This window comes from Amphiprion ocellaris, chromosome 14, assembly GCF_022539595.1.
Source record: "Amphiprion ocellaris isolate individual 3 ecotype Okinawa chromosome 14, ASM2253959v1, whole genome shotgun sequence".
Taxonomy (NCBI): Eukaryota; Metazoa; Chordata; class Actinopteri; family Pomacentridae; genus Amphiprion; species Amphiprion ocellaris.
In genome coordinates, this window is record NC_072779.1 from 9,618,010 (window position 1) to 9,643,876 (window position 25,867).

Below are 25,867 nucleotides of genomic sequence, written 5' to 3' on the forward strand. Positions count from 1 at the left end.
GATTTTGTCTGGAGATGTCTTGATCAAGGTTGGATTTTCACCATTTTGGACTTTTTCTGCTTTCTCAAGGTTGAGCTGTTTCTTTGGAAAATGATTCCTCTTCTGCAATGTAGCTACACCTTGGAGATGGCAACTGTAAGTTAATTTTTAGATGTCTTTTCTTTGAAATGCAGTCATAAATTTTCCTAAGCTCACTTTTGTGCAGTGAAAACAGACTTCCTGATTGTGAACAAGCATTTTGCAGCAAACGAATGAGTTCAGATTTCAGAATGCTAGATCAAACTCCATTTGATGTGGGAGTAAATGGAGCAGAAATTTGAAATGCGCGTACTGCAGACATCAATTTGTCACCTGCTACATTTCATGCCACCAGTCTATATACTACAAGAGCCTGACAGTCAAATCAATCTTTTAAAATCAAAATTTTCCCAACATGGAAGTTTGTCCAGTTTAAATTAATGTAATCAAATACTATTGAATTTTGTAATGTGGCAGCAAAATTGAAATCAAGTGATTTTGTTGCACAGTGGTGAGTTCAATGGAAAAACTTATTTGCCCAGAGTTCAGTGAACCCTGGAGCAGCTTTATCAATGATGAAAACCTGGAATAGGAAGTGCCGTCAGATGCGACAACTGACGATAGTCTCTAATCCACTTTTCTGAGTCTTTTAAAGGTAAACACAAGCAAGGTTTTCAAATTACATTTGTCTTTTCTCATTTTCCACCTCATATTTATTACAGACGGAAGTCTGCTGGTCTGATCCTGGGCCCTGAATTTTGACAGGTAGGCTTCAGTCTGTAGTACATAAATGTGTAATGCACTGTTGTGATGAAACCTAAACTGAAAAAGCTGGAATTACCGTCAGATTGTTCAGTGGTGACTTTCGGTTTTCTGAACATTCGGTCATGACATTACAGGGTACTCTTGAATGATATTTGTGGACTAACCTGCTCTTTCTGATCCTTCAGAACTGGATGTGGTGGTTCCAGCAACTGTCACTATACCTGAATACTCCATATGGTAAGATATACCCATATAATGAAGTTTGAAACTGATAAACTGTTGATATCCTTGTAACTAAAGGATTAGTCTAATATCTGCACTGCTGAATTTACAATAAAATAGCTGCATAGTCTGACACCTGCTGGGGAAACTGAGTCAAAGCAGAGTATTAACAGGATTTAGCAAAGCTACTTGTGACTATAAACCTCAACCACAGACTAGTTTCTTAAGCAAACAAACTTGTGAAAACAGTTCAGAGGGGATTTGCCAGTTGCTTTGTACACGCTTTTGTCCTTTATTTATGTCTCACCTCAGCTAGCCTTTTCTGTTCACCTGTTTTTGAAAAGTGATAGTAGATGGCATGTAAAACTTACGGTGTGCTCAGTGGTGACCACAGATCTTCTGTGAAACACTGCATGTGCTTAATCTAGTTTATTCTCTTTCAGGTGCCAAAACAACTAATGGATGATGGCAGTGAAGAAGGACATGATTTGTTAAACATTTTACACTACAATTGCAATAAACTATGAAAACTGATTTAGAATCCCAGTGATGTTACTTCTTGATTTTCCACAATGGTACATGACATGCAAGCACACATTTTTATGTCAGAGCTAAACTTCAGTTTTTCAGTGCCCCTCTCACCCCTTGGGGGAGGATCATGAAGACACAAAACATACAGAACATTACTTTTTTTTTAAAAAAAACTTAAATTACTCATTGTACCTCTTGTCAAATGGAAGTCTGTTCTGTCCACATTTTAAACGGATTTTCAGTAACTGCTTTTACATGTTCCTACAGGACAGATATGGGGCAAAGGAACAATAGCATGACTAGTTTTCCTTTGTCCCTCATCCTGTCTTGCGAATGTTTGTCTTGAACAGTTTACATAGTGAACACCAATGCAAGATTTAGTTTAACTTCTCTCTAGGATTGTCATCTCTATTGCTGCTTGACACTTTAATAGAGGTGTAATTTAGGGTTGGCAAGCCTTTAAGTTGATGACATACTTATGTGTGAGTACATGCTGATGGATGACTAAAGAGCAAGATAGAAACGCTGATCTAGAATGGTTGCCCTTCAGGCATTCATAGTGAAGAGATGAACAAAACATACCTGAGCTTTTTTCCCCTCTTAGAAACATCTTTATTATACAAGATGTCAACCTAGTCACATAGAGCCTAATGGAAGTTTATAATACCCAGAGATGGCCAAACATGCCAACAGATCCATGCTAACTGTCCATAAATATGTGGACAAAAGTTTTGTTGAGTTTCTGGTATTTAACATGAGCATAGAAGTTCTAACCTATTCTGTCATCTTTATGAGAGTAATATGGCGTCATACCTCAACGGGGGTAGCTGGAACTGGTACCTGCACCATCTGTTTGTTTTTTGACCTCTGAGTGACCAGATGCTGTTGCAGAGACTCTACAGCAGCATATACAGGGATCCAGAGAAGTTTCTATTTTGCATTTGTTTTGAATTTAACAAAGGAAATTACAAATGACACCACCTTAACAACTTGAGTAAATAGTTGAAAAATGCTCATTAAGTTCAGAATCTTAGTATTTGGTCTGCCTTCCTTTAATGACAGCAGCATATGAGTCATTCCACTCCAGTTTGTGCAAAACCTGATAGTCCATGTTATCCCAACATGATCCAACACTGGTCCAATAAGCTTTTTGTGATGTCAGTATTGCTTGTATCCTTTAAGTTCCCCCAACAGTGAGTTGATCTCATGTGACTGTGGAGGAAAGTCCATGATGGATGGCTCTTCTTGATCTTTGGGGGTCATGTTTCACTGTGGATCTGACACACTGTGGTATCATTCCTTCTCATGTTGGTGTCCTTTCTGTTACTGCCAGAAATCTCAAACTTGTAAAAAGATTTTTTCCATCTACTGTGAAATGTCAGCATGTCTTAAGTCAATCCAAGTGGTTTAGAGGTTTTACTCGTCCTCTGATGCCCATACTGGACCGCCTTTTGAGAGCACTTCTGCTGGTTGGAGTCTTGTGCTCTTTAATTAGCAAATTCTGTGTATGTGGTGAAGTTACTTTATTGCTTTGCTTGATGTATTCATTTTCTGCTCACTTTCGATTGTGCTTTGTGTATAACTGGCCCACTTCAATCCACTTATGATCTGACACTGAGAACATTCCTCTTTGCTTTGCTTTGCTTTGTCATGTCTGTTGAAACTCGACGCTGAGCCGTATTTATAGCAGGAGAACATTAGCTTGAAGTTGATTAACTTGAACAGGCTTCCAGTGATTTGATCCAAACCTGAGGGTTTTCTGAACGCTGCTTCAGTGGAAGAGAAGCAACTTAAGGTAATCTGATCTTTTGTATGAAGATGGGCAATGGCGCAAATTGGCTTCAGTTTGATTTCTTACCATGAAGTATAGCAGAATCTGAAATATTTTTTAAATTTTAAAGCTTCTTGTGATTGTAAATCTTTTTAAATCCTCAAATTTGTTGTTATTTTCACATTTATATGAGTATGTGATAGATTTTAAATATGGTATAAGGAGATGCAACCTTCAGTTTAAAAAAAAAAAACTTTGCACTTTGACTGTACCAACATAATTTACTGTTTCTCTCATAACAGATGTTGCAATGGTTGTGGTATAAACCCAGTAACTGTTTTTTCATGTTTCTCATTGTCTTGTGTCAGTTAAGAGGTTGTTTGATGTTGCTGCACTGCTCAGAGTGAAAAACTCTAAGGGATGAAAAGTAATTAAATATCTTTCCCCCAACTTTATTGCTTTTATTGTCTTCAACGTCTCCCACATTCCTTTTTGGGAACTCCGGTCAAGATTTAACGGAAATTTTATTCAACAGGGGTTTTCTCTCTGCTACTTTACCACAAAGCTTTGACTGGCAAAGACTGTCTATTTCTTAATGATGGGTTTAACTGTATTACAAGAGATATTCACTGACTTGGGAATGTTATTGTATCCATCCTCTGACTTATGCTTGTCACTAACCATTTCACAAAGTGTTTTTTTTTTTTTTTTTTTAAATATATCTTTATGGTGTAATTATAGCCAGAACTGCTAATTCACAAATGACTGGTCTTTCCAGATCCAGGTGTCTTTGTATTGTAATAATTTGAAGCACATCCTCTGCGCTCGAATCTCCATTTCATTATTATTTGACTTTTAGCATCAATTGGCTGCTGCTGTTTTCAGCTGGATAAGTCATTTTTAACAGGAGTGAACACTAACGCAATAACAAAGTTTTATGTTTTAAACTTTTTTATCATTTGACATTCCTTATTATGAAATCTGTTTTCATGTAAACATGTTTATCTGTGCTTACACTGTCAATTTTAGAACCACCACCAACAACAAAAACAAAAAAATTAAATTGTGGCTACTTTGCGTGTGTGTGTGAGTTAAATCTGTTATGCAATTCCTTTAATTATGGTGGCAGCATGCCTATTCTAGCTACATACCATATGTGTCTGGTATGCAGCCGATGTGTATAAACTAGTTGCAGGAATTGTGCTTTCATCATACTGTGTTTATACAGACTGCGGAGTAAGGCACCCCAGCACCATTTGCTGAGTTCAGTTTTGCCTGAAAGTAGCTGCCTCTTCTGCCGCACTCCAACATGACATCCATGACATCCACCTGTGTGAAGATGATTCACTCCCTCTACAAGCAGGGAGCAGAGGGAAGCCCTTGTAATCCTGTGAAATTCAAAGGTCAAGACTTTAAGCAGCTCAAGGAGACTCTGCTTCGAGAGGGGAAAAAGTTCGAGGATGAAACTTTCCCAGCAAACATCGGCTCTCTGGGAAAAATTGAGGACTTCACAGCTGAGGAGCTGAAAGAAGTGAAGTGGTGTCGACCACATGTAGGTAAACTTGTACATTTTCAAAATTTTTGAAAATGCATGCAGTGTTTTAAAGAAATTTGGAACATGCAAATGTCTCTCACCTTTTACAGGAGCTTAACCCCAACCCTTCATTCGTTGTGGATGTAGTTTCAAGGTTTGATTTTAAGCAAGGAAGTGTTGGTATGCAAACTTAGTCATTTACAGTAAAGACCACCATGAAAAAAGCTTTCTATTTAGGGACAAGGCTTTTTCTAACATTAAATAATTAGGATCTGCCCTTGCATCCAGGCAACTGCTGGTTTCTTTCATCCATCGGAGCGCTGACTAAACGCAGATCCTTGATGGTACAAGTGGTGCTTCCAGATCAAAGCTTCAAGGATAATTATGCGGGGATATTTCACTTCAGGGTAAAGTGATCTTCACTTGTCAGTCAAATGGAATGCAGACAATCCTTCTCTGATTTCAATTTTTTTTTAAAAAGGTAAAAATACTTTTTTAAGTGTGTGCTGATTTGAATGCTTCCTTTCACCTTTGAAGTTTTGGAGATTTGGAAAATGGGTGGAAGTTGTCATCGATGACTTGTTGCCAACTCTCCACGAGCAGCTTGTGTCAGTTTACTCCAGGTCTGGAGCAGAGTTCTGGGCTCCTCTACTGGAGAAAGCATATGCCAAGTATGTAATTCAGGCTCACTCTGTACTGAAATGGATGTAAATACACGTAAAGCAAAAATCTTTGCCTGTTAGAAAAACTGACTCCAAACATTTTGACACACACGTCCTAACAAAGCCACAAATTCAGTGCTGCAATAATCAAAGATCTCATTTCTTGCTTCAGGGTTTGTGGATCTTATGGAGACATGATCGCTGGTCTCCCACCTGAAGCCTTGAAGGACTTCAGTGGAGGTGTCCATATGAACTACAATCTGTCCAAACCCCCGTCTGACCTGTGGGATGTCATGATCAGGGCCACGCAGTGCGAAACGATGATGGGATGTGCAACTTTTGATGGGGTAAAGAAACAGGAATATCCCTCTTTAGATTAGGACATAGAAGTTTAAAAAAATTCATCACCCACTTTAAATGCTGAATTATATATTTTTCAGGAGAAAGGAGAAGAGTACAGTAAAAAGTTTGGTCTGGTAGCAGGTCACGCCTTCGCTGTAACAGGAGTCAAGCAGGTTTGTGCTTTATGTCTTTTTCTTCTATGTATACATTTCTGATTGTTTTGATGAAATCAGATGTAGACCTCCTCAAACGGTGGCTCTGCACTTGCCAAGAATTACACCATGCTGTGGTATTTTGGTTTGCTTTCTGTTTTTACTGTCACTGTCCAGATTTTACTTTGATTAAACAGGTCGAGAGTCAAGGGAAAAAGGTGAATCTGGTGAGGATCTGGAACCCGTGGGGTGAGAAAGAATGGACTGGAGGTTGGAGTGACCAGTAAGTGAAAAGCTGTAACATATTGCCTCTCATCAAAAGCTGTCATCCTCTTATTGTGCTAACAGACTAAAGTCTCAACACTACTGATTTGTGTTCCAGGTCAACACTGTGGAGTACTGTGAGCAAGGAGGTCCGGGAGGAGTGTTTGAAAGTGCGCGATGATGGAGAATTCTGGTAAAGTTATCAAAATAAAAAGAGAAAAAGAGGTACTGAAAGTTAACATCTCTAAAGTTAGCGTAACTTGCTATATGTTCTGACTCTGAGCATATTTTTTTTTTTGAAAGAGTGTCTTTGGAATATTTCTGAGATCAACTTGACTCAGTATTTTAGACTTCATCCATCTAACAGCAAGATATTTCAGTCAAAACCAAATTACAGAAGGAAAAGTCACCATAGTTAGTAGTCATCATTGTTGGGGGAAATCAAAGCCATTTATCAGATAAGTTTTGGAACATTTAAATATGCGCCAAGTTGTTAGACCTATGGATGGACAGATAGATGAAAAGGCTGAATATTGACCCATTGGTCGGTTTGAATGGGACAGAAGGCTACTTTGGAGATCTGTCTGCTCCCTGAACCGCAAACTTACCACCTGCAGAGCAAACCATGTTCTTTGTCATTATATTCCCCAACCTGGATTCTTATCAATCACTGTCTCAGGATGACGTTGGAAGACTTTTGTACCTATTTCGAAGGACTGGACATCTGCTGCGACAGCCCCAACTTTGTTGATGACGATGCCGTTTGCCAGTGGAACTGTTCACTGAAAGAAGGCCGCTGGGAATCTGGAAAATCAGCTGGAGGTGGCGATTATGAGACAGGTAAAGTTTTAATAATCATAGTTATTAAATGCTTCATTCCAAAGTGCCTTCCTCTTGTTACTTTTGTTATGTGTGTCAGGTTTTCTGCACATTTAGCCTGAAAAAGGAGTTGCGTTATGGGGATGATGTAAGAAGTCCAGTTTAAGTAGCCATTTATCAGCACATGAAGCACAGCAGAGAGATTTATAACACTGAGACAGGCCCGGTGACACAATATTTGACCTTTAATCAAGTTTATGTATCTCAGCTGTAAATGGTAAAAAAACAAAACAAAACACAGATGTTCATAAGAAATATAAAATATCACTGTGAATGCTCTTTTCCTCAGAGGGTTTCTGGACAAATCCACAGTACCGTCTCACAGTGAAAAACATCAAAGGAGGCAACAACATCTTACTGTCTCTGCTGCAGAAACCAGATGAAGAATATCGCAGCAAAGTTACATATTACTACATCGGGTTCACCATCTACAAGGCCAGTAAAGTGTTTGTGAATCTGTGATTAAATATGTGCACAAGAACACAACAGCTGTACTTACTTCCTTGTGCTTTATTTCTAAACAGGTGCCATCAGGGGTAAGAAAAGAATTATTTATAATAATTCTGCATTAAAAACATAAATATAACGCATACAAAATGCTTCCATGCATACATAAGCAAATGCCCCTTTTCTAATCTTTGTAGACACCCAAAGGACGACTTTCACCATCAGACGTACAGGATGCACCACCTCCAAAAGCCAGTGTCTTTGAGGAGACAAGAGAAAAGATTGAGATGCACAGTTTGGAGGCGGGAGAGTACTTGATCATTCCCAGCACGTGTGATCCCGGCAAGACAGCAAGCTTCATCATTACCATCTACTCCAAAGCAGAGACCGAGATTGAGTGAAGAAATCTGAGTGTCAATAGAAGGAGGACAGCAGATTTAAAAAAAAAAAAAAAAAAAAAAAAAAAATCAAAGTTCTACAACAATCTGCAAGTAATGACCAATAAAAGTCATTTATGAATCTTGACTTGTTGCTCAATTTTTTATTAATAATCTTTGATATCATAGATAGTGATGGGTATGAATAACAACCATTTCAAAGTCCTGTCCCACAATACTTCTTTAAAAACCACTGCCAGGCTTCAACTCTACATTGCAGCCTGTATTCTGTAACCACACACACACACACACACACACACACACACACACACAGACACACCTGAAATCTACTTAGGTTAATTAATAGTGATTAAACATTGCCGGTAGCCAATGTTTCCTCTAATTTTCATGAGTCTGAGCAAACACACAAACTCCCTGAGCGTCCCTTGGACCACTGTGAGCAACATCAGATGTGTGCACTGTGGTCACACCAGCATCACATCCATTCAAGTTACATGGTTCATTAAAAGAATCAAATTACAGCATTTACATTTCTGTTAAAACACTTTGTCAACAGGAGCCAGTTGAAGGCTGCAGTGATTTTAGTGACACTACAATGTATAAGAGTGAAGTTATTGAATATTTGTCTCTCTTTACTGTTGCAGCGGTTTTGCAAATTGCAGACGGACCCTGTTCACTCCATAGTGAGTGATATATTTAATTTTGAAAAAAGCATTTAGCCATACGTAAAGCTTTAAGTGCTTTATTAACACGGAACTAAAAATTTTGTATTGTTTTATTATCACAGGTTCTGTCTGAAAAGAGGTGGCATCATTTTAAACAGTGAAATCAAACTAACAAAATGTAATGACCAACCAGTGAGCAATACTGGATTCTGCAAAAACATAAACAACTTTTTTAAAAATATAAATCTTATCTTAACACAGTGAATGTATTAACTTATTTTAGTGTGTATGCATGTATTTATTGATTTATTTAGTACTGTTAACATATCAGAGTTCTGAGTGAATTTTTCTTAAGATAGACAAAGGCCATTTATTGATTACATATAGGCGGTAATGTAAGGGGCATAATGGTTAGGTTACAGTACATCAGGAATATTAGGTTACACCTGCAGGCTGAAAAAGTGCAAACATGTGAATTTATATCGCAAAGCATTCATCTGTCTATATCAGATTTTGTGTGTGTGCAATTTTGAAAACCACTGGGTGCTTGCTGAGAGTAAAAGGTGCATGTTCCTAACAAGTGGAGCACCTGTCTTCCTTTCCTGCTTTACCAGTGCATCAAAGCTTAGAAAAAGTTTTTGAAACTATCCAGTATTGATGTAAATCATCAGAAAAGGCCTTGATTGCTAGCGAATAACAAAAAAGAGGTTACAGTGTTTCTCGCTGTGAGACTAAAATGATAGCTCTATCTCAGTATTAACAGTCACTATTCAGGTTTGCAACAGGACAGCACAGTCTTTCATAGAGGCCGTTCAAATCTATTAAATGTTTATTAAAAACTAAAAAGCATTTTTAAAAAAACAACTTAGGCATTTATTGAGTCACTAAAATACTGTAGAGTACAGACCACATCAGCATGATTATAAGCATCCTCTGGTAAATGAACAACCAGATACTGATGTCTCTCACCATATGGACTTCAGGAGATGACTGGGGGATGATAAACTGTGACCTACTGGTTGGGTTCTCTCTGTTCTCATGTTTCTTACATGTTGGTCCCCTGACAGCCGGGTCCTGAAGTTTTTTGAGCAACACACCATACTATGACGTTTTTACAATGATGGTTCTACTATGGAACCAGTTTGACATGTTCAGGTGTTCTTTGTGTGAAAACTCAGAGATTTCAGGGATCAGAAGGTGGTTTTCAACTTTCTTTGTTAACTTTCTGCTTCAACTTTAAACTAAATTTCCTTCACTAAGCCAGCCCTCTGGACTTCCAGTAAGCTGTGTTCCTATTGGCTGTCCAGGTGGCTGCTTGGTGTTATCAGGAACACCTGAGCAGCTCAGTGTCTTCCTGCTTTATTTAGCTGCATTCAAACATTTCCTCTGCTTCTCTTCACCACTTTGGCTCCATTGCTTTAGTCTGTTCTTTAGGCGTTGGCTTGCAGCTTCCAGCAGTAAAATTGTCTTTAATGTGTTTCTTGGTGTGTTTTAGGGCTTTGTACTGGATAATTGTCTTGGTAAATGTGGTTCTTTAGCCACAGTTGGCACATGGTGCTAATGTGTACAGTGATTAGTGGATTTGGTGCAGCTGTGTCTTTATCTTGGCTGTAGTGAGTCTTCAGAGGTTTTTGGTCAGACACATTCTGTATTCTTGTTTGAGAACCAACGTTGGTTGTCCAGAAGGTAAGAGTTCCTGTCCTGATTCTCTGTTCTCAGAGGTTCTCTGGTAGGCTGCAGGAGACTTTAGCGTTTGGGTTGTACTAGTTTGGTTTTTGTATGGTTTCATTTGGACGACTATCTTGAGGCCCCTCCATGTGCTTTAGTGAGGTTTTCTGCAACAGTTCTACATAGCAACCTGCAGCAGAAGAGACTTTGAGAGTTTTTAGGAAGTTCTGGAGGCCAGACTTTAGAGCAGCAGAAACATTTGTCAGCAGTTTGAGCAGGAGAAGGTGAGCTTCAGAGTAGAAATGAGACAGAAACCTTCTTGACCCGTGTGGTGAGGTCCTGTACCAAGAGTTTGAGCAGGTTGTGAAGAGTCTGTAGTTCTTTGGTCTGAAAGCACAAGAACAGTCGGCTCATTAAAGAAGAAAACAGAAGATATTGTTGGTTCTTCTGTCGGTCTGCAGTTTCCTTAGACTGAATATCAAGTTTATATTTTAAATGATTTACCATGTGAGCCCAAGAAGACTTCAATAAACTCCCTCCATCCCCTGGACACAACATATTTTATTACCATGTTAAATCTTTTTTTTTTTTAATGTTTTTGAGTTTTAATCATAGTTTTAGCATAGTTTTTTTTCTCTTTGCTTGTTTAGTTTTGTCATCTGTGTAAAAGGTGCTAAACAAATAAAGTTGAATTGATAAACTGAATAATTGACTAACTCATGATTGTGACAACAGAAGTATTTTCATTGTGATTTAAGGGTTTATTTCATTTTTAAGGTTGGGGTTAAAATCTTGACAGAAAAAGAAGATTAAAGAAATAAACTACATAACAAAAAGATATTAAATCAAAGGAAAAAAATTAATACAATAAAACTTTTAAAAAGTTTTATTATTAAAAAGATTAAAGAAATTTAAGATGTAATTTTCTAATTAAACATTTAATTTTTTAATTGAATGTTTTGTCTTTTTAAAGTTTTAATAATCTAATTAAATGTTTTGCATTTTTTAAAATGTTTAATATTCTTCTTGTTTAATTGTATTTTTAAATGTTTAATTATGGAAAATATTTTATCTGTAATTTTTAATATTTGTATTTTTAAAATTTTGTTTAATTTCATAATGACATGTATTGCATCTTGTTGAATTATCTAATTCAATATTTTGTCTGTTTCATAGAGTTAAACATTAAATACAATTAAATTATATTAAACAGACAAAATATTGAATTAGATAATTCAATGATACAATACATGTCATTATGAAATTAAACAAAATTTTTAAAATACAAATATTAAAAATTAAAGATAAAATATTTTCCATAATTAAACATTAAAAAAAATACAATTAAACAAGAAGAATATTAAACATTTAAAAAAATAAACATTTAATTAAATTATTAAACCTTTAAAAAGACAAAACATCTAATTAAAAAATTAATGGTTTAATTACAAAATTAAATCTTACAATAAAACTTTAAACAGGAATTAAACAGAAAATACAATGAAGCATTTAAAAAGAAAATTAAACATTAAAAGGTGGTAAAACATTTAAAAAGAAAAACCTTAAAGGTTTAATTGAAAAATTAAACATTGGGAAAGAAAGGGAAAATTTTCGAACAAGCTGATAAAACATTTGAAAAAAACAAACATTAAAAAGACAAAACATTTGGAAATCAAATCAGACATTAGAAAAGAATAAATGGTGAGAAAAGAGCAAAACAAAACATTTAAGAAGAATCAAACTAAAGACAAACCATTTGAAAAGACACCAGTTAGACTTTAGAAGATCAAATTACACAGAAGAGACAATAAAATGATCAAAAAAAAATCAAAAACAGATCAAGGTCTTAAAGTGTTTTCTAGTCTGAAATGAAAACATCAAGTTGTTTCTTCAAACATTTCCTCTTTCTATGTTCTTGGTTTGATTGTGGACAGGTTTACTAAGAACTCATTGAAGAAAACTGCTTTCCAGATAAAGTCTACTATTAGTTGAAGGCATTGATCAAACTAATGTTACCTTCTGATCTCCACAAACTTTACTGTTCAGTGAAGTGAATCAAAGTTTGTTCAGGATTTCTAAAAAAAACCCACAGGTTAAGGTCTGAGAAGAACTCAGATGGATGGTCTAAATGTGAAATCAAGACTCATGGTCACAAGTTTTAAGGCTTCTGTTAACCAGAAAGTTCAAACTAACAGAGAAGTCCTGAGAAACTTTTAAAATTTCAGTCCTCAGACTGTCTAAAGGTTCAAACTAAGAGAGAACTGCTCAATAACTTTAAGGTTTTCAGTCCTCGGACTGTGGAAAGGTTCAAACTAACAGAGAACTACTCAGGAACTTTGAAGATATCAGTCCTTGGACTGTCTGAAGGTTCAAACTCAGAGAACTACTGTGGGACTTAGAAAATTTCAGCCCTCAGACTGTGTGAAAGCTCAGGTCCTGAGGACTCGGGAGGTGTGGAGGCTTTGAAAGTCTTGGAACTGAGGGTTCCACCCTCCAGCACAAAGGCTGAAGTCCAACCTCCTGAGAAAAATGGTCGAGTCGAGACTCGAGTTAAAAAAAGATTCGAAAATGGCAAAAAATAGATGATAAATGCGCAAAAAAAAGAAGAATTAGTATCTGAGCGAATAGCTCAGGAGGATAAGAGACAGACTACCAAGTGGTAGGTCGCAGGTTCAAGACCCGCCACTGGCAATTTTCTTTCTTTGTCTTTGTCAGGATTTTGAGAAAATTTAAGAAGTGTCTGGTCTTGAACCAGCGACCTGCAGCTCCATAGGCAAATCCTTAACTCACTGAGCTACAGATCAGATAAAAAGAAATAAATTCGTCGTCCCTTTGGCATCGTAGTTCCTGAAGTCACCACATGGGTGGAGCCAAGGCGGAGTCTGGGTGGAGTCAGGGCGGAGAGTAGGCGGGGAGGTGGGTGGCGGCCTCTCCCCTCTACTCCCCCACCTCCCCCCACCACCCACCACACCTTCCCCCGCCCGACAAGTTCTTCGAGTCTCCACGAGTTCTTCGAGTCTCCACGGGTTTTCCCGAGTTTCTGGAGTTTCCACCAGGTCGGAGGCAGAACAAGTCGTCATGAAGAGGTGTTGAAGTCGGCGAGGATGGAGTGACTTTTTACAGCAACGAGAAGAGCAGGTCTTTAACCACCATCCATAAAATCCATGGAGTCGGCTCCAGAGAAATGAAGGGAGGTCAACTTTTATCAGCCTCCATCCAGATGTTCAACTTGATATCTTTACTTGGAGATTTTTAGCACCACAAACCTTTAGTATCACACTTTATAATCATTTATTAGGACTTTAATGGAATCCACCAGCAGATTTAGTTTTTGTTGAGAAGCTTTATTCTTGTCGTGGGACTGAAGTATTTAAAACTGTTCCTTCTATTTGACCTCATGTTTATTAGTTTTAGTGGAGAAGGTTATTTTAATTGTCCATTAGTCTCTTAAAAACCAAATAATAAATTGGATTAGTCAAGAAAATAAAGGACAGACAGAAAATAAAAATCTTTTACTTTGTCATGTTTTAAAACTGTATGTATCTTGTAATGTTGGAGTAATTCAGCCTTATATGTTGGAAAATACATTTTCTTTGTCGATTAATCTGTTGTTTTCTCCAGTAATTCATTTCTTGTTTTGGCTTATAAAATGTCAAAAAATGGTGGAAAACATTGATCAGTGTTTCCCAAAGATGACAAACGTTTTGTTTTGTCCACAACCCAAATATATTCAGTTTACTGTCATAAAAACCAAAGGATTTACATTCATGATGCAGGAATCAGGCAGTTTTTCACCTTTTATCTTAGTTTAGTCAGAAAGATAGTTGAAAATGTGTGAATTGTTGCAGCTTGTGAGCTGTAGAAGGTTTTAATCTTTGGGGCCAAGTGTCAGAAAACATTTAGAAACCAACATCAACAAAACACTCAACAAAAATTTGAACATCATTAAAGGGAAATCCAACTTTTGCATGACAATGTCTAATTAAAGGACATTTATTTCCAACGTAAATGTGTGATATTCATCCTCTGGAGCTTTCTCTTCACATCGTCTTCCACCTGGACTGGTTTGGTCGGGAGCATGTGCAACAAACATTTGAAAAACTGCACTTTAACATCAATGAATGACACTGAAGTTTAATCTCTACATAAATGAGTCTGGATGTGCTGCTCTGTCATTAACTCCTAAGTTTAGGGAAAGTTCAAACAAAAGAGGACAGTTCAGATAAGACTTGAGAATGAGCTTATTTTGAACAAACATCTCAGAGTTTCTGAGCTTCAGCACCTCTAGCAAGATATTTTAACAACAAGCAACTCAAGAGATCCAGAAGTTGGAGAGAGTTAGCTTTAGCTGAGCCAAAGAACATGTGGGACGCTAACCTAGCAAACATTTCAGACTTTTCTCTGTGAATTCTGAGAAATAATTTCCTATTTAATGACAGAGCTACACATCTTAACTCAGTCTCATTAAAACAGACTCTAATTCAGTGTCATCCATCCATATTAAAGTGCAGTTACCCAAAATGTTTGTTGCATGAGCTCCAACAAAACCTGTCCAGGTAGAAGGCCACTTTGACAAACAGGAAGTGGAAGATTCCAAGCAGATTTATAGAAGGGGGAACCGGACTGTACTAAGTGTGGTCAAGCATAGAGGGGTGTTTTGTGGGTTTTTAAGGCTGATAATGATTATTAGTGAGACATCTGGAGTAGATATTCATTTGCAGTAAATGAAAGTATTTAAAATCTTGGAGTTAAACTTAGATGAACACAAACTCTAACAGAAAACTTTGTTAGGTTTTTGTTTTGTTTACAGATGTTAAGGTAAAGGAGTTTTATTCGTGACATATAACCAAATCAAATCACTCAAGAAGACAGAGCAACCACAGGTAGATAAAGGTTCAGAGCCAAAGTAGCACCAGTTTTAAATGTATTTATTACCATAAATCAGTAAAAAATAAAATACTGATAATCAGTAAATCAGTCAGCCCACAATTACTACAATTCTACAATGTATGTCTCTTTCCTTTGACTTGTTATTTGTACAATATATGATGTATATGATGGCGTTTTTTCATACCAAAGGCTATACTATGATGTTTTCTAAGAGACATACGATGCTACTCTGTTTGTTCTGGCTCTGGGCCGCTGCACTCCTCCTCTGTTGTTTTCTGGATTGTACTCAGCTGCATGTCTTCATCCACCCGGCCTCCGTTGACTCGTCCCGCCTGCCGTCTCTGGAGCTGAAGCTGGATTGGAACAGACCAAAGTACAGTCCAATCACGATGCCAGCTGCCTCTCAAAAGGCTCCTTCATCTGGCAGGTGGCGGCACTTCTTCTGAGGGGAAGCTGAGCTGGCCCTGCAGAACTTTGGAGATGTGTTCCAGTGGTTGGTGGATGTGTGGGGAGATAGAGAGGAACCTTTGAATTGTTCAGAAAGGAAAACAGGGAACCCATTGGTAGTTTTAGTTTACGGTGCTACTGTGGTGTGTTTTTGTGTTTTTGGGTTTTAAGAGGTGAACAGGAAGAGTTTTTTTTTCGGATTGATTATCTTTTACTTTGTTTCTGGTTGGAATGCCCATCAATGTCAACATGAAGTTCACTTTTAGTTCTGTTTATTTATTTTTATTTTACTAACACTCATTTGTTTTTAACCCCCTCACATGTTGTGTTGTTGTAAACTTACTCTTTCAAATAAATTCTCGTCTAACCCTCTGGAAACCAGCGTTTGGACTGTTTTTGTGTTGCTCCTCACCTACTGACAGCTGTGGACTAAAGGCTATACTGTGATGTTTTTAGAGCGACATGCTATACTATGATGTTTGTTGGGCGACACGCCATACTATAGGCTTTTTTAACTGACATATTACTGACGTTTTTTTTGTTTTTGTTTTTTTAAGCAACATATAAGAATTCGAACAGTTTTAAAAGTTACTATACTTTTACTTGTGAAATGAAATTATTATTCTATGGCATTTTTTAGATGACATATTACACTCTAATGTTTTCTTGAATTACATACTATTTTGACAATATACTGCACTATGACATTTTTTGAACCACATATCATACATGACAATTTTAGGCAACATCCTATCATTTTGCGCTTTTTGAACCACATAATAATCTATGTTTTGTTTTGTTTTTTCTTGCCAACATGCTGTACTATGAACTACAGGCCATACTATGTTATTCTTGATTAAAGCATACTATACTTTGACATTTTCTGAACTACATCCTATACTATGGCGTTATGCACAGAGTGCTTTGGTTACATGTTGATTTATAATCTAGATTTTTTTCTGTTTTGTTTTTTGACAGGATTACCACAGACCTGACTGTGAACACCGTCGACACCCACCTCAGGGAGACGCTGCCTAAGATCTCAAGGCTGCTTGGTCGTGGTCTTTCTGGCACATACTCTTCCAAGATGAGCCGGGAAGTTAAACACTGATGGAATGACACCAGGTCTAAGCCGACAAACTTCCAATTCCTCCTCAACCCATAGTCTCTGGGAAACCTACATGGAATAAGAAAAGTAGACAGAGAAGTAATTAAGTCTGTACACAACATATTAAAAAGAAATCATGCTAATAAATTAAGTACAAAGAACCGAATTCGCCAATATACTGGAGACCAGAGCTATTTAATTTGGTAAGTATAACCTTGTTTAGTAACATTTCAATTATTTGAGAGCAGTCCTAAAGAACTGCCTGTGATCCCAATCACAAAATGGGTTTGGAGGAAGAACATAGATGGTAATCTGGATATACATGAGTTAGGCTTTATAACTACTATTGGTTGTATTGGTGGTAGTAATAGCAATGTGACTACTACTAGTAGCAGTGGTAGTACACTAACTACTGCTGCTGATACTGGCACTGCTACTACAACTTGTAATACTATTACAAATGCTGATACTACTTCTACGACTCTAACAGCCGTTTATACTACTACTGCTGCTTGTACTTTTAGTATTACTACTACTGCATGTACAACTATACTACAGCTACTATTAATCTTCTGGTATTAGGTTGTCAAGCTGCTAGCTCGCCTTAGCGTTTTGCTAGTGGCTAACCAGTTAGCTCTCATAGACTGGAAGCTCTCAACAAGATTTCATAATGAAAAAAGAGCCAAAAACTATTCTTACCTATGAAAAGTCATTCCAAGTTTCCTTGTCTCAATCGTACAACGCAGTGTGTAATTGTATGCAGCACAGTGAGCTGGCATACTTGTTGTTTCCGTTTTCACGCCATCTACATCAACGGAATGCACTGAAACTTTTCCCCCACTAGCTTAGCCTCGCAGTAGCACGCAGCTCAAAGGGGCGTGTCCTATCTACTTATTCATATCTATGAGAACAACGGTGGCTGCACATAAGGACGCCTGACGTTGATTAGCTGCGTAAATACCATTATATACAGTCTATGGTAAATACGTATGTGAATCGCATCATTGGCTGCAGCAGCCAGTCACCGGTCACTCACTGACACACTGAAAAATAGCACAGAATGAATTGTTACATGTTTATTTTATTTACAGTTTAGGTTGGATTTTTTTTTTTTTTTTGCGCAGCGCAGATTTTGTGTGCGCGGAGACCGTGTCAGCAGTGTGCAATTGCGCACGCGCGCAGCTTAGAGGGAACAGTGCTGGTAGCATTACTTGGAGTCAAGAGAAGAAGCAGTGAAGCCAGGCACAGCAGCTCCTCTTCAAATTAACTAAGACTTCCAGTAAAGATTTCAGCTCAGACCTGTTCAAATGCAAAATATGTTCCCTTAAGCATTATTATACTGCAGCCAGAGTTATTATACTGTGCCTTTAACCTGCTCTTAAGGGAACTTTTTTTGTTTCTCACTCAGGCAGCAGCCCATCCTGTCAGCACGTTGCACACTGAATGAGGCCAGATGAGTTGATTATACAACAAATATAACAAAAAGGTTTCTTTATAGAGGATTACAGCAGCAGTGCAACATTTCAAGAACATTTGTTTTTAGCAACAGGGGAAGCATATTGAACCAAAGACCACGTTTAATGATAAAATGTTGTAAACTTAAGATGTCAAATAAATACAACACCGAAAATAGGAGTTCTATCAGTAATGTAGTGCTATATGAGTAGAAAGAGTAATGAAAATAAAGAAATAAAATACTGCAGTTGAAGTAAAGTTCAAGTGCATCTAGCTGTTTTAAGCTTAGTTTGTTTATTTCTTGTACTGCAAGAATTTGTCCCGTGGGCAGCTGTCACATCACCCTGACAGGGACGGAAGCCTAAAATGTCTTTCAGTGGAGAATGTATGCAAATTTTTACTGACATGTCAGAAGAAAACAAAAGGCTTTTACTGTGCACCTGTGAGGGAGCATTAAGAATATGAGTCCAGATTCTTGGCTTTTCTAGTTTTTACCTGTTTGAACACCACAAACATCATCATTATTTCAAACACCTCCCACTAGTGTCTTGCACACACTTGTTTTGGAGACTGTGTTATCTGTCTGTCTGTCTGTATATATATATATATATATATATATATATATATATATATATATATATATATATATATATATATATATATATATATATATATATATATATATATATATATATATATATATATACGATATATACGATATATATGATATCATAAAGCAGTGAAAACCTCAGAAATATATACATGTATTAGTACAAAGGCCATAGCAGATAATTGCCTAGTTATAATTATTAGGCAAATTGCCCAACATGCAAATCTTAGCCACAAAGTTAAACTGGAAAACAAAATGTGGAATGAACCTTTAATAAATCCTCTATTTGGTGAGTGCCGCCGTAGCCGTATGCTATAGCGAAAAACAAAGAGCCTTGAAATGTGGTCCTGAAACTGCAGCAGCATCCACAGCACAAATATGAAGCCACTGCTGCCACCTACTGGCTAAAATTAATATCACCCCACAGGTAAATAAAGTGAGAACACAAGAGTTTACTGCTGTTTACAGTTTTTCTCAGTTGCTTTGGTGCATTTCTCAGATCAGAATTGAAATTCTCAAAAGTACTTGTTCAATCTTCACATCATTGTGTCACTTGTGCACATCAAAAAAGCAGTTTCTCATTTCTTTGAAGAAGTCTGCACTGGAATTCCTACAGCACTGCATGTACAGTTTTCCCTAAGCAGATTGTTCTATGTTCACATTTCTACTTTTGTTTTTTCTTTGTGCTATGCAGCGCTTTTTTCCTTTCTGTATCACAATGACGTGGTCTGTCAACAAATTACAATAGTAAAAACATAAATGTGAATCTTGTCTAATCTGTTGCAATCAATCTCCCACATACACTAAGGTGTAACTTACAATTTACAGTAGCTGTCATGAAAACTTAAGCCATAGTTTACATCAGAACATCCCTCCAGAGAACACTGTTATAATGACAACATGACTAAACAATTTGGCTGTCTTATCCACACAATGACACGAGGACTTGTCATTCTGATGCCACTGACTTGGTCATTGACACAGATGTTTACTTTTGAGAGATGAACTAAGGATTTTGAGCAAGAGACTGGCTTTTGCAGGTAATCCATGGTGTTTTGCTATTTGTACAAATTGTTTTGAGAAATGCACTTACTGTTTTGCAAATTTCGAGGATGATTCGAGAAATGTACCAAAGTGAGTGAGAAAAACTGAAAAAATGACTCAAAGCGCTTCAAATAATAATAACCTGAAAAATGACTATAAAGAATTGTACTATTAATCTTAGCCCCTAAAATAGCTCAAATAGCTTTTTGTTGAGACCAAAAACATTATTTTCTGTATTTTCAAGCTGTCCGTCCATCTGTCTGTTCCATTCCTGTTCTTGTGATATTCTTTGAACATGTGGAATGAATCCTTTCAGATTTTGCTGACATTCACTTTAGTTACTTGGATGAACTGCTAAGAATTAGGTGGTTGAAAATTAAAGGTCAAGATCTGTGTGACCTCACAAAACACAATTTTTGCTGGAGCCTATCCCAGCTGATTTGGCAAAGGCAGGGCACACCATGGACAGGTTGCTAGTCTATCACAGGGCTACACAGAGAGGCAAACAATCCCACTCACACCTTCGGATAATTTGGAATCACCAATTAACCTCAGCACGTTTTTGAACTGTGTGAGGAAGCTGGAGAACCAGGTGAAAACCCACACTGCACAGGGAGAAAATGCAAACTCCATGCAGAAAGATCCCAGGCTCAGGTTGGGATGCGAACCGGGGATCTTCTAGCTGTGAACTGACAGTGCTAACCACTGATCTACTGTGCAGCCCACAGCCTGAAATATCAACAAATATTCTCATTAACGGTAGTAGAGCTGGAATTGATTCATTTAGTTTTGTGATAAACCAAATTATATCATCAGCATAGAGGGACTGATGGTAATCTGAGTGAATAATGACATAAAAGATCAAAAGTCATGACTGGACAGACGTGAATGTAAACTGCAACTTGACTAGTTAGCAGAGATACACTGATTCTAGTGTTAAATTTCATTGATGATGCCATATTGTCTCATCTGGTTACATGTTCCTTAGAGATATATTCCCTTCTGACAGTTAAATTAAGATGCACTTTTATTATTGGTTCATTTATGTTCATTCTCAGATGATACTGTTATATGTTTATTGTTGAAATCATAGCGAGTGATGGTAGGGTGCATTTGAAAGTGTGCCTAATATTTCACCACCCTATTAACATACACAAGGGGTGGAAAGTAATATTACATGTTTCTGTTGTTGTGCATCAGTATTAGGGATTTTTTTTTTTGGAACTGCTGCTTGAGGAACAAACAAATCAGCTGTTGCTGTAACATCCATACACAAGTTGCTCAAATGGATGAGTAGTTATGCAGTTTTAAAATCAAATAATAAACAATTTGTGTGTGATTTAAATCCTCTGTAATGCACAAATATATGTTGTAGTTTGATGCCTGTAGTTCAGTAGCTGCTCTGCAGTCTGACTCACATTCCACCTTTAGCTTTTTGAATAGATTTTATCTTTGCAATGTTGTGAATCTGTGCAAGAAACAAGCTTAATGCATAAAGCAACCTAAATACCAAACTACTGTGATTGTAACCATCGCCCAGGTGGATCAGAGTGAAGTAGGCTGTGATTTGACGTAATATAATGCTGTGGGACACTGCAGCAGCTGTGCTTCCAGACTAAAGGATCCATTCATTCAAAATATTTCTAAAATTACTGTACTCAGCTTCTCAGGTGTGTCTGGTGAGCTCTATCTGTCTGAAAACATGTTTTCCCCATATTTGTTGAGGCATGTAGATGACTTGACTTTCATTTGTGGTACATTTAAGAACCCTTTCTCCAGTATGTAACAGGCAATAGAGCTGAATAGGTAACCATGGCATTAACTGTCTACAAATTTATTTTTTATTACAGTTTTCACAGTGAAATCTACTAAAACTCCTGTTTTATGAGGAGGTGGAATATACTCCCCCTTTCACTGTGACTTAAAAATGACTGACAGGCACTGAGGGCTTTGCTCCAAGCGAAGCTTTGAACCACTGGAGCACAGAAATGGAGGCTGAGCAAAAGCTATTGCAACCAGTTTTAATGCCTACAGGTCGGAGTGTCAGTAGGCGTAGATGTGCTGATTATTACTGGTGTGTAAAAGCTTCATTTCAGCATTTCATCCCGTATGACAGCAATGAGAAATGACTTTCAACCTGCAAGCAACAGGTTGTGTGTGAAAAAACACCGAACAAAACGTGAGCTTTTATTGTAAAACAATAAAATATAACAACATGCACTTGGTAGGTTTAGAAACTGTGTCTATACAATGTATACTGGACCATAAGTGCACATTTAAATATCATCAGTTAAGTTTATAGAATAAACAAGCAATGTTGTCATATTTAAGCCTCAGTTTCATTTCCTTACGGATGGGTTTCTACAATTTCCTTTAACTGTGTAAGAATGCAACAATTATCCGCATTCCATTAAAACCTGTGTTGCTCCTGATCGCATCATTTCCACATTCCTGCTTTCTGCCCTGAAAGACTCAGTGATGGAAAATGTCCTGGAATGGTCCTGCGTCCACAGCACGTCAAAAATGTTACGTGTCAAAAATAAGTGTATTTCTCTCCAAAAAGTGTGTTTTCTATATTTTATGTTTTTTTTTTAAATTAATATTATTACTGGGCTAATGTGTAATTTTGCATTTTTCTGTTTTTAATGAGACATTTTTAACTAAATAATTATATACAGCAATCCATCTCTTTTTTAAAGACTATCATAGTATCGTTGTCCTGTGAGAACCACTTATCTCTAAAAAGTTTCATGTGTTCAGAAAACAGAAAACAGCCCTGTTTTCTTATTTGTGATGATGCATTCCAAATAGTTTAGACATCTTAATAAGTAGAAGAATATGCTCACCATCTACTACAGGGTTCCCCAATTAGTTTTCCCCAGGGGCCAAAAAATTTCAAATGTGCCAAGCCAAGGGCCAAAACATTCACTTTGTTTTTTGTGCAAGTTGACGTTATTGCTATTATTTGTAGTAGTAGTAGCAGTTATAGTAATAATTTAGACATCTAACTCTCAAACCTAGAGGCTTGCACAAAAAAAGAAATTGTACTGTAAACAAATTAAGTCCAAAACCAACCATTTATTCACCTAAATGCCCATTTATAACACTCACATTCCCACCAACACACTGAAATATATTAATTTTAAAGATCTCAAACCAAATGCATTTACATCTATACGGTCCATGCTCATACAAAGCTTAAACAACGGCACTAACATGACAGCAGAGCATCCTGAGGCAGAGGTTACTGTCAGATTTTCAAGGTCTGACATATCATTGAATGCTATTGTACTGTAATTATATTATTTAACAGTGTACATCTGCAAAACGTCCAAACAGCTTTCCACAGACACATCACATTACTACAACATATTCATCTCATGAAGTACCAAGTTAGATTAAGTTAGGTAAAGTTGGCAAGATATTCACAGATTCGGACTTCCGGCCTCAATAACTCATGGGATATACGTTGTAAAAACATAAACAATGCCTCTTTCAAATCGTTGTAAGCTAGACAATGTGCTACAAGGCCAGTTTTATCAAAAGTCGCTGTCTTTCAAACTGCAGAAATAACATTGATGTCTATGAGCAGCTGGCTGTGCAGCGAGTGAACAGGGACCGTCTGCAAATAGCAAAACCGCTGCAACAGCGAAGAGAGACACTACACAAATATTCAATAACTTAACTTTTATACACTGTAGTGTCACCAAATTTACTGGAGCCATCAATTGTGTCTTGCTGGTCATACTGCAAGTCTTGGTTTGATACTAAATACAAAATCTGAATTTTAAGGAATTTTTATTATTTTATTATTATTTTATTAGTCATAAAATTCAATAACTTCACTCTTATATACTGTAGAGTCACCAAAATCATTGGAGCCATCAATTGTGTCTTGCTGGTCATACTACAACTCTTGATTTGATGCTAAATACAAAATCTGAATTTTAAGGAATTTTTATTATTTTATCAGTCATAAAATTCAATAACTTCACTCTTACATACTGTAGTGTCACCAAATTTACTGCAGCCATCAATTGTCTCCTGCTGATCATACTACAACTCTTGGTTTGATGCTAAATACAAAATCTGAATTTTAAGGAATTTTTATTATTTTATTATTATTATTATTATTTTATTAGTCATAAAATTCAATAACTTCACTCTTATATACTGTAGTGTCACCAAATTTACTGCAGCCATCAATTGTCTCCTGCTGGTCATACTACAACTCTCGGTTTGATACTAAATACAAAAATCTTAATTTTGAGCAATTTTTATTATTTAATTATTATTTTATTAGTCATAAAATTCAATAACTTCACTCTTATGCACTGTAGTGTCACCAAAATCACTGGAGCCTTCAATTATCTCCTGCTGGTCATACTACAACTCTTGGTTTGACATTAAGTAAAAAATCTGAATTTTAAGGAATTGATGGCTCCAGTAAATTTGGTGACGCTACAGTGTATAAAAGTTAAGTTATTGAATATTTGTGTAGTGTCTCTCTTCGCTGTTGCAGCGGTTTTGCTATTTGCAGACGGTCCCTGTTCAGTCGTCGCACAGCCGGCTGCTCATAGACATCAATGTTATTTCTGCAGCTTGAAAGACAGCGACTTTTGATAAAACTGGCCTTGTAGCACATTGTCTAGCTTACAGCGATGGGAAAGAGGCATTGTTTATGTTTTTACAACGTATATCCCATGAGTTATTGAGGCCGGAAGTCCGAATCTGTGAATATCTTGCCAACTTTACCTAACTCTTTACCTAACTGTTAGATTAGATGACACCAGAACCAGCAAACAGAACAAAGGCAACTATTTCATTATTTACACACAAACACAAAGCCTGTTTACCTGAAAGCCTGCTTACCAAGCCCTTGTGTTGTCCCACCATCGACGGAGCCCCGTCGGTGACAATGGAGACGATTTTGCCAACATCCAAGCCATTCTTCACAAAGAATTGAGACAGTTCGGTAAAGATGATTTCCCCGGTTGTGCGCCCAGTCAGAGGAAGAAGACACAGCAACTCTTCCCGAAACGTCTTTCCATCAAAAAATCTTGCAAAAACAGAAAGCTGTTCCATATCAGTGCGGTCACAGGACGAGTCTATGGCTAGTGAAAAAATAGCTTCAGCTTTCTTCAAATCGGTGAGTAGGTGGGAAATACAGTCCGCGGCTAAAACTTCCACTCTTCGTGTAGCCGTATTTGCCGACAATGGCACCTGCTTTAGTAGTTCTACAGCAGTCTTCTTTTGTTTTTCATCATGACGTAAAACTTCGCTAACCATAGCAACTGCACAGGATTTCATTAACTCAGCATCAGCAAATGGCTTCTTAGCTTTAGCCACGTTCCAGGATACCTGCAATGATGCAGCTGTGGCGCTCTCTTGTGCCGATGTTGATTTAGAGATCGTCGATACGGAGTGCTTGCATGATGTTATCATATTTGCTATCTTTTGCTTGCGCTGATCAGATTCTGGAGGATAGTTGGCATTGAAACTGGCAGCATGCATAGTGTTGAAGTGCCGCTTCAGATTATCTGTTTTGCAGACAGCCACAGTTTGCGTGCAAATCAAGCATGTCGGCTTAGCTTTAGCATGATCTGGTAAAATAAAACAAAAACGATCAGTCCAGTCAGATTTAAACTGACGGTTTTCAAAGTCCACTTTACGCTTCTTCGTGTTAGCCATGCTCTTGGGTTTGGACAGATGTGCCTGGTACCGCCACTATTAGCGTTCAAGGAAGACGGAGTCACTGCAGGACTGAAAAGAGCGTGCAGGAGATCTTACGTTCACGCGCGTTCGACGGCGTGAGGTCGGAGGTCAGGGGTACGGTGTGGGATGAGATCAAAATGAAAAAGCGCAGCGCATTTATTTTCCACATTAGGACAGGACAGGATTGGGGTTCGCTGATCTACTATGTGCTACTATGTGCACATTCTCATGTGAATTATTTGCATTTTCCTGCATACATTTCTATTACTTTTTGCTACTT

At 37.3% G+C, this 25,867-nt stretch overlaps 2 protein-coding genes and 2 non-coding genes across 8 annotated transcripts; 3 read left to right on the plus strand and 1 right to left on the minus strand.

Moving 5' to 3' along the window:
- Positions 1-586: 586 nt before the first annotated feature.
- LOC111580025 (small nucleolar RNA SNORD49) lies at positions 587-664 on the plus strand. The gene has a single exon (XR_002747140.1). It is a non-coding gene; the product is annotated as a small nucleolar RNA SNORD49 (small nucleolar RNA).
- Positions 665-823: 159 nt separating this feature from the next.
- LOC111580026 (small nucleolar RNA SNORD65) lies at positions 824-897 on the plus strand. Its single transcript, XR_002747141.1, has one exon. It is a non-coding gene; the product is annotated as a small nucleolar RNA SNORD65 (small nucleolar RNA).
- Positions 898-3,075: 2,178 nt separating this feature from the next.
- Positions 3,076-8,112, plus strand: LOC111580017 (calpain-1 catalytic subunit-like). 2 transcript variants are annotated; one of them, XM_023287569.3, is made up of 13 exons: positions 3,086-3,331; positions 4,536-4,859; positions 4,952-5,021; positions 5,130-5,248; positions 5,379-5,512; positions 5,676-5,850; positions 5,944-6,018; positions 6,195-6,280; positions 6,380-6,454; positions 6,941-7,101; positions 7,430-7,575; positions 7,665-7,676; positions 7,785-8,112. In XM_023287569.3, exons 2-13 carry the CDS (start codon positions 4,617-4,619, stop codon positions 7,986-7,988), a joined length of 1,500 nt encoding a protein of 499 aa, XP_023143337.2. In that variant the 5' UTR covers positions 3,086-3,331; positions 4,536-4,616; the 3' UTR covers positions 7,989-8,112. The 2 variants fall into 2 exon arrangements, with proteins under 2 accessions (XP_054873486.1, XP_023143337.2); XM_055017511.1 differs by lacking the exon at positions 4,952-5,021 and having other exon boundaries at positions 3,076-3,331; positions 4,536-4,863.
- On the minus strand, positions 7,308-25,656 carry LOC118469606 (SCAN domain-containing protein 3-like). 4 transcript variants are annotated; one of them, XM_055017512.1, is made up of 3 exons: positions 24,745-25,656; positions 16,734-16,832; positions 7,308-10,705 (listed from the first exon to the last, which is right to left on the minus strand). In XM_055017512.1, the coding sequence occupies exons 1-3, from the start codon at positions 25,561-25,563 to the stop codon at positions 10,610-10,612; spliced, it is 1,014 nt and encodes a 337-aa protein (XP_054873487.1). In that variant the 5' UTR covers positions 25,564-25,656; the 3' UTR covers positions 7,308-10,609. The 4 variants fall into 4 exon arrangements, with proteins under 4 accessions (XP_054873487.1, XP_054873489.1, XP_054873488.1 ...); XM_055017514.1 differs by having other exon boundaries at positions 16,674-16,832; XM_055017513.1 differs by lacking the exon at positions 7,308-10,705 and adding an exon at positions 15,231-15,733 and having other exon boundaries at positions 16,674-16,832.
- Positions 25,657-25,867: the final 211 nt, after the last annotated feature.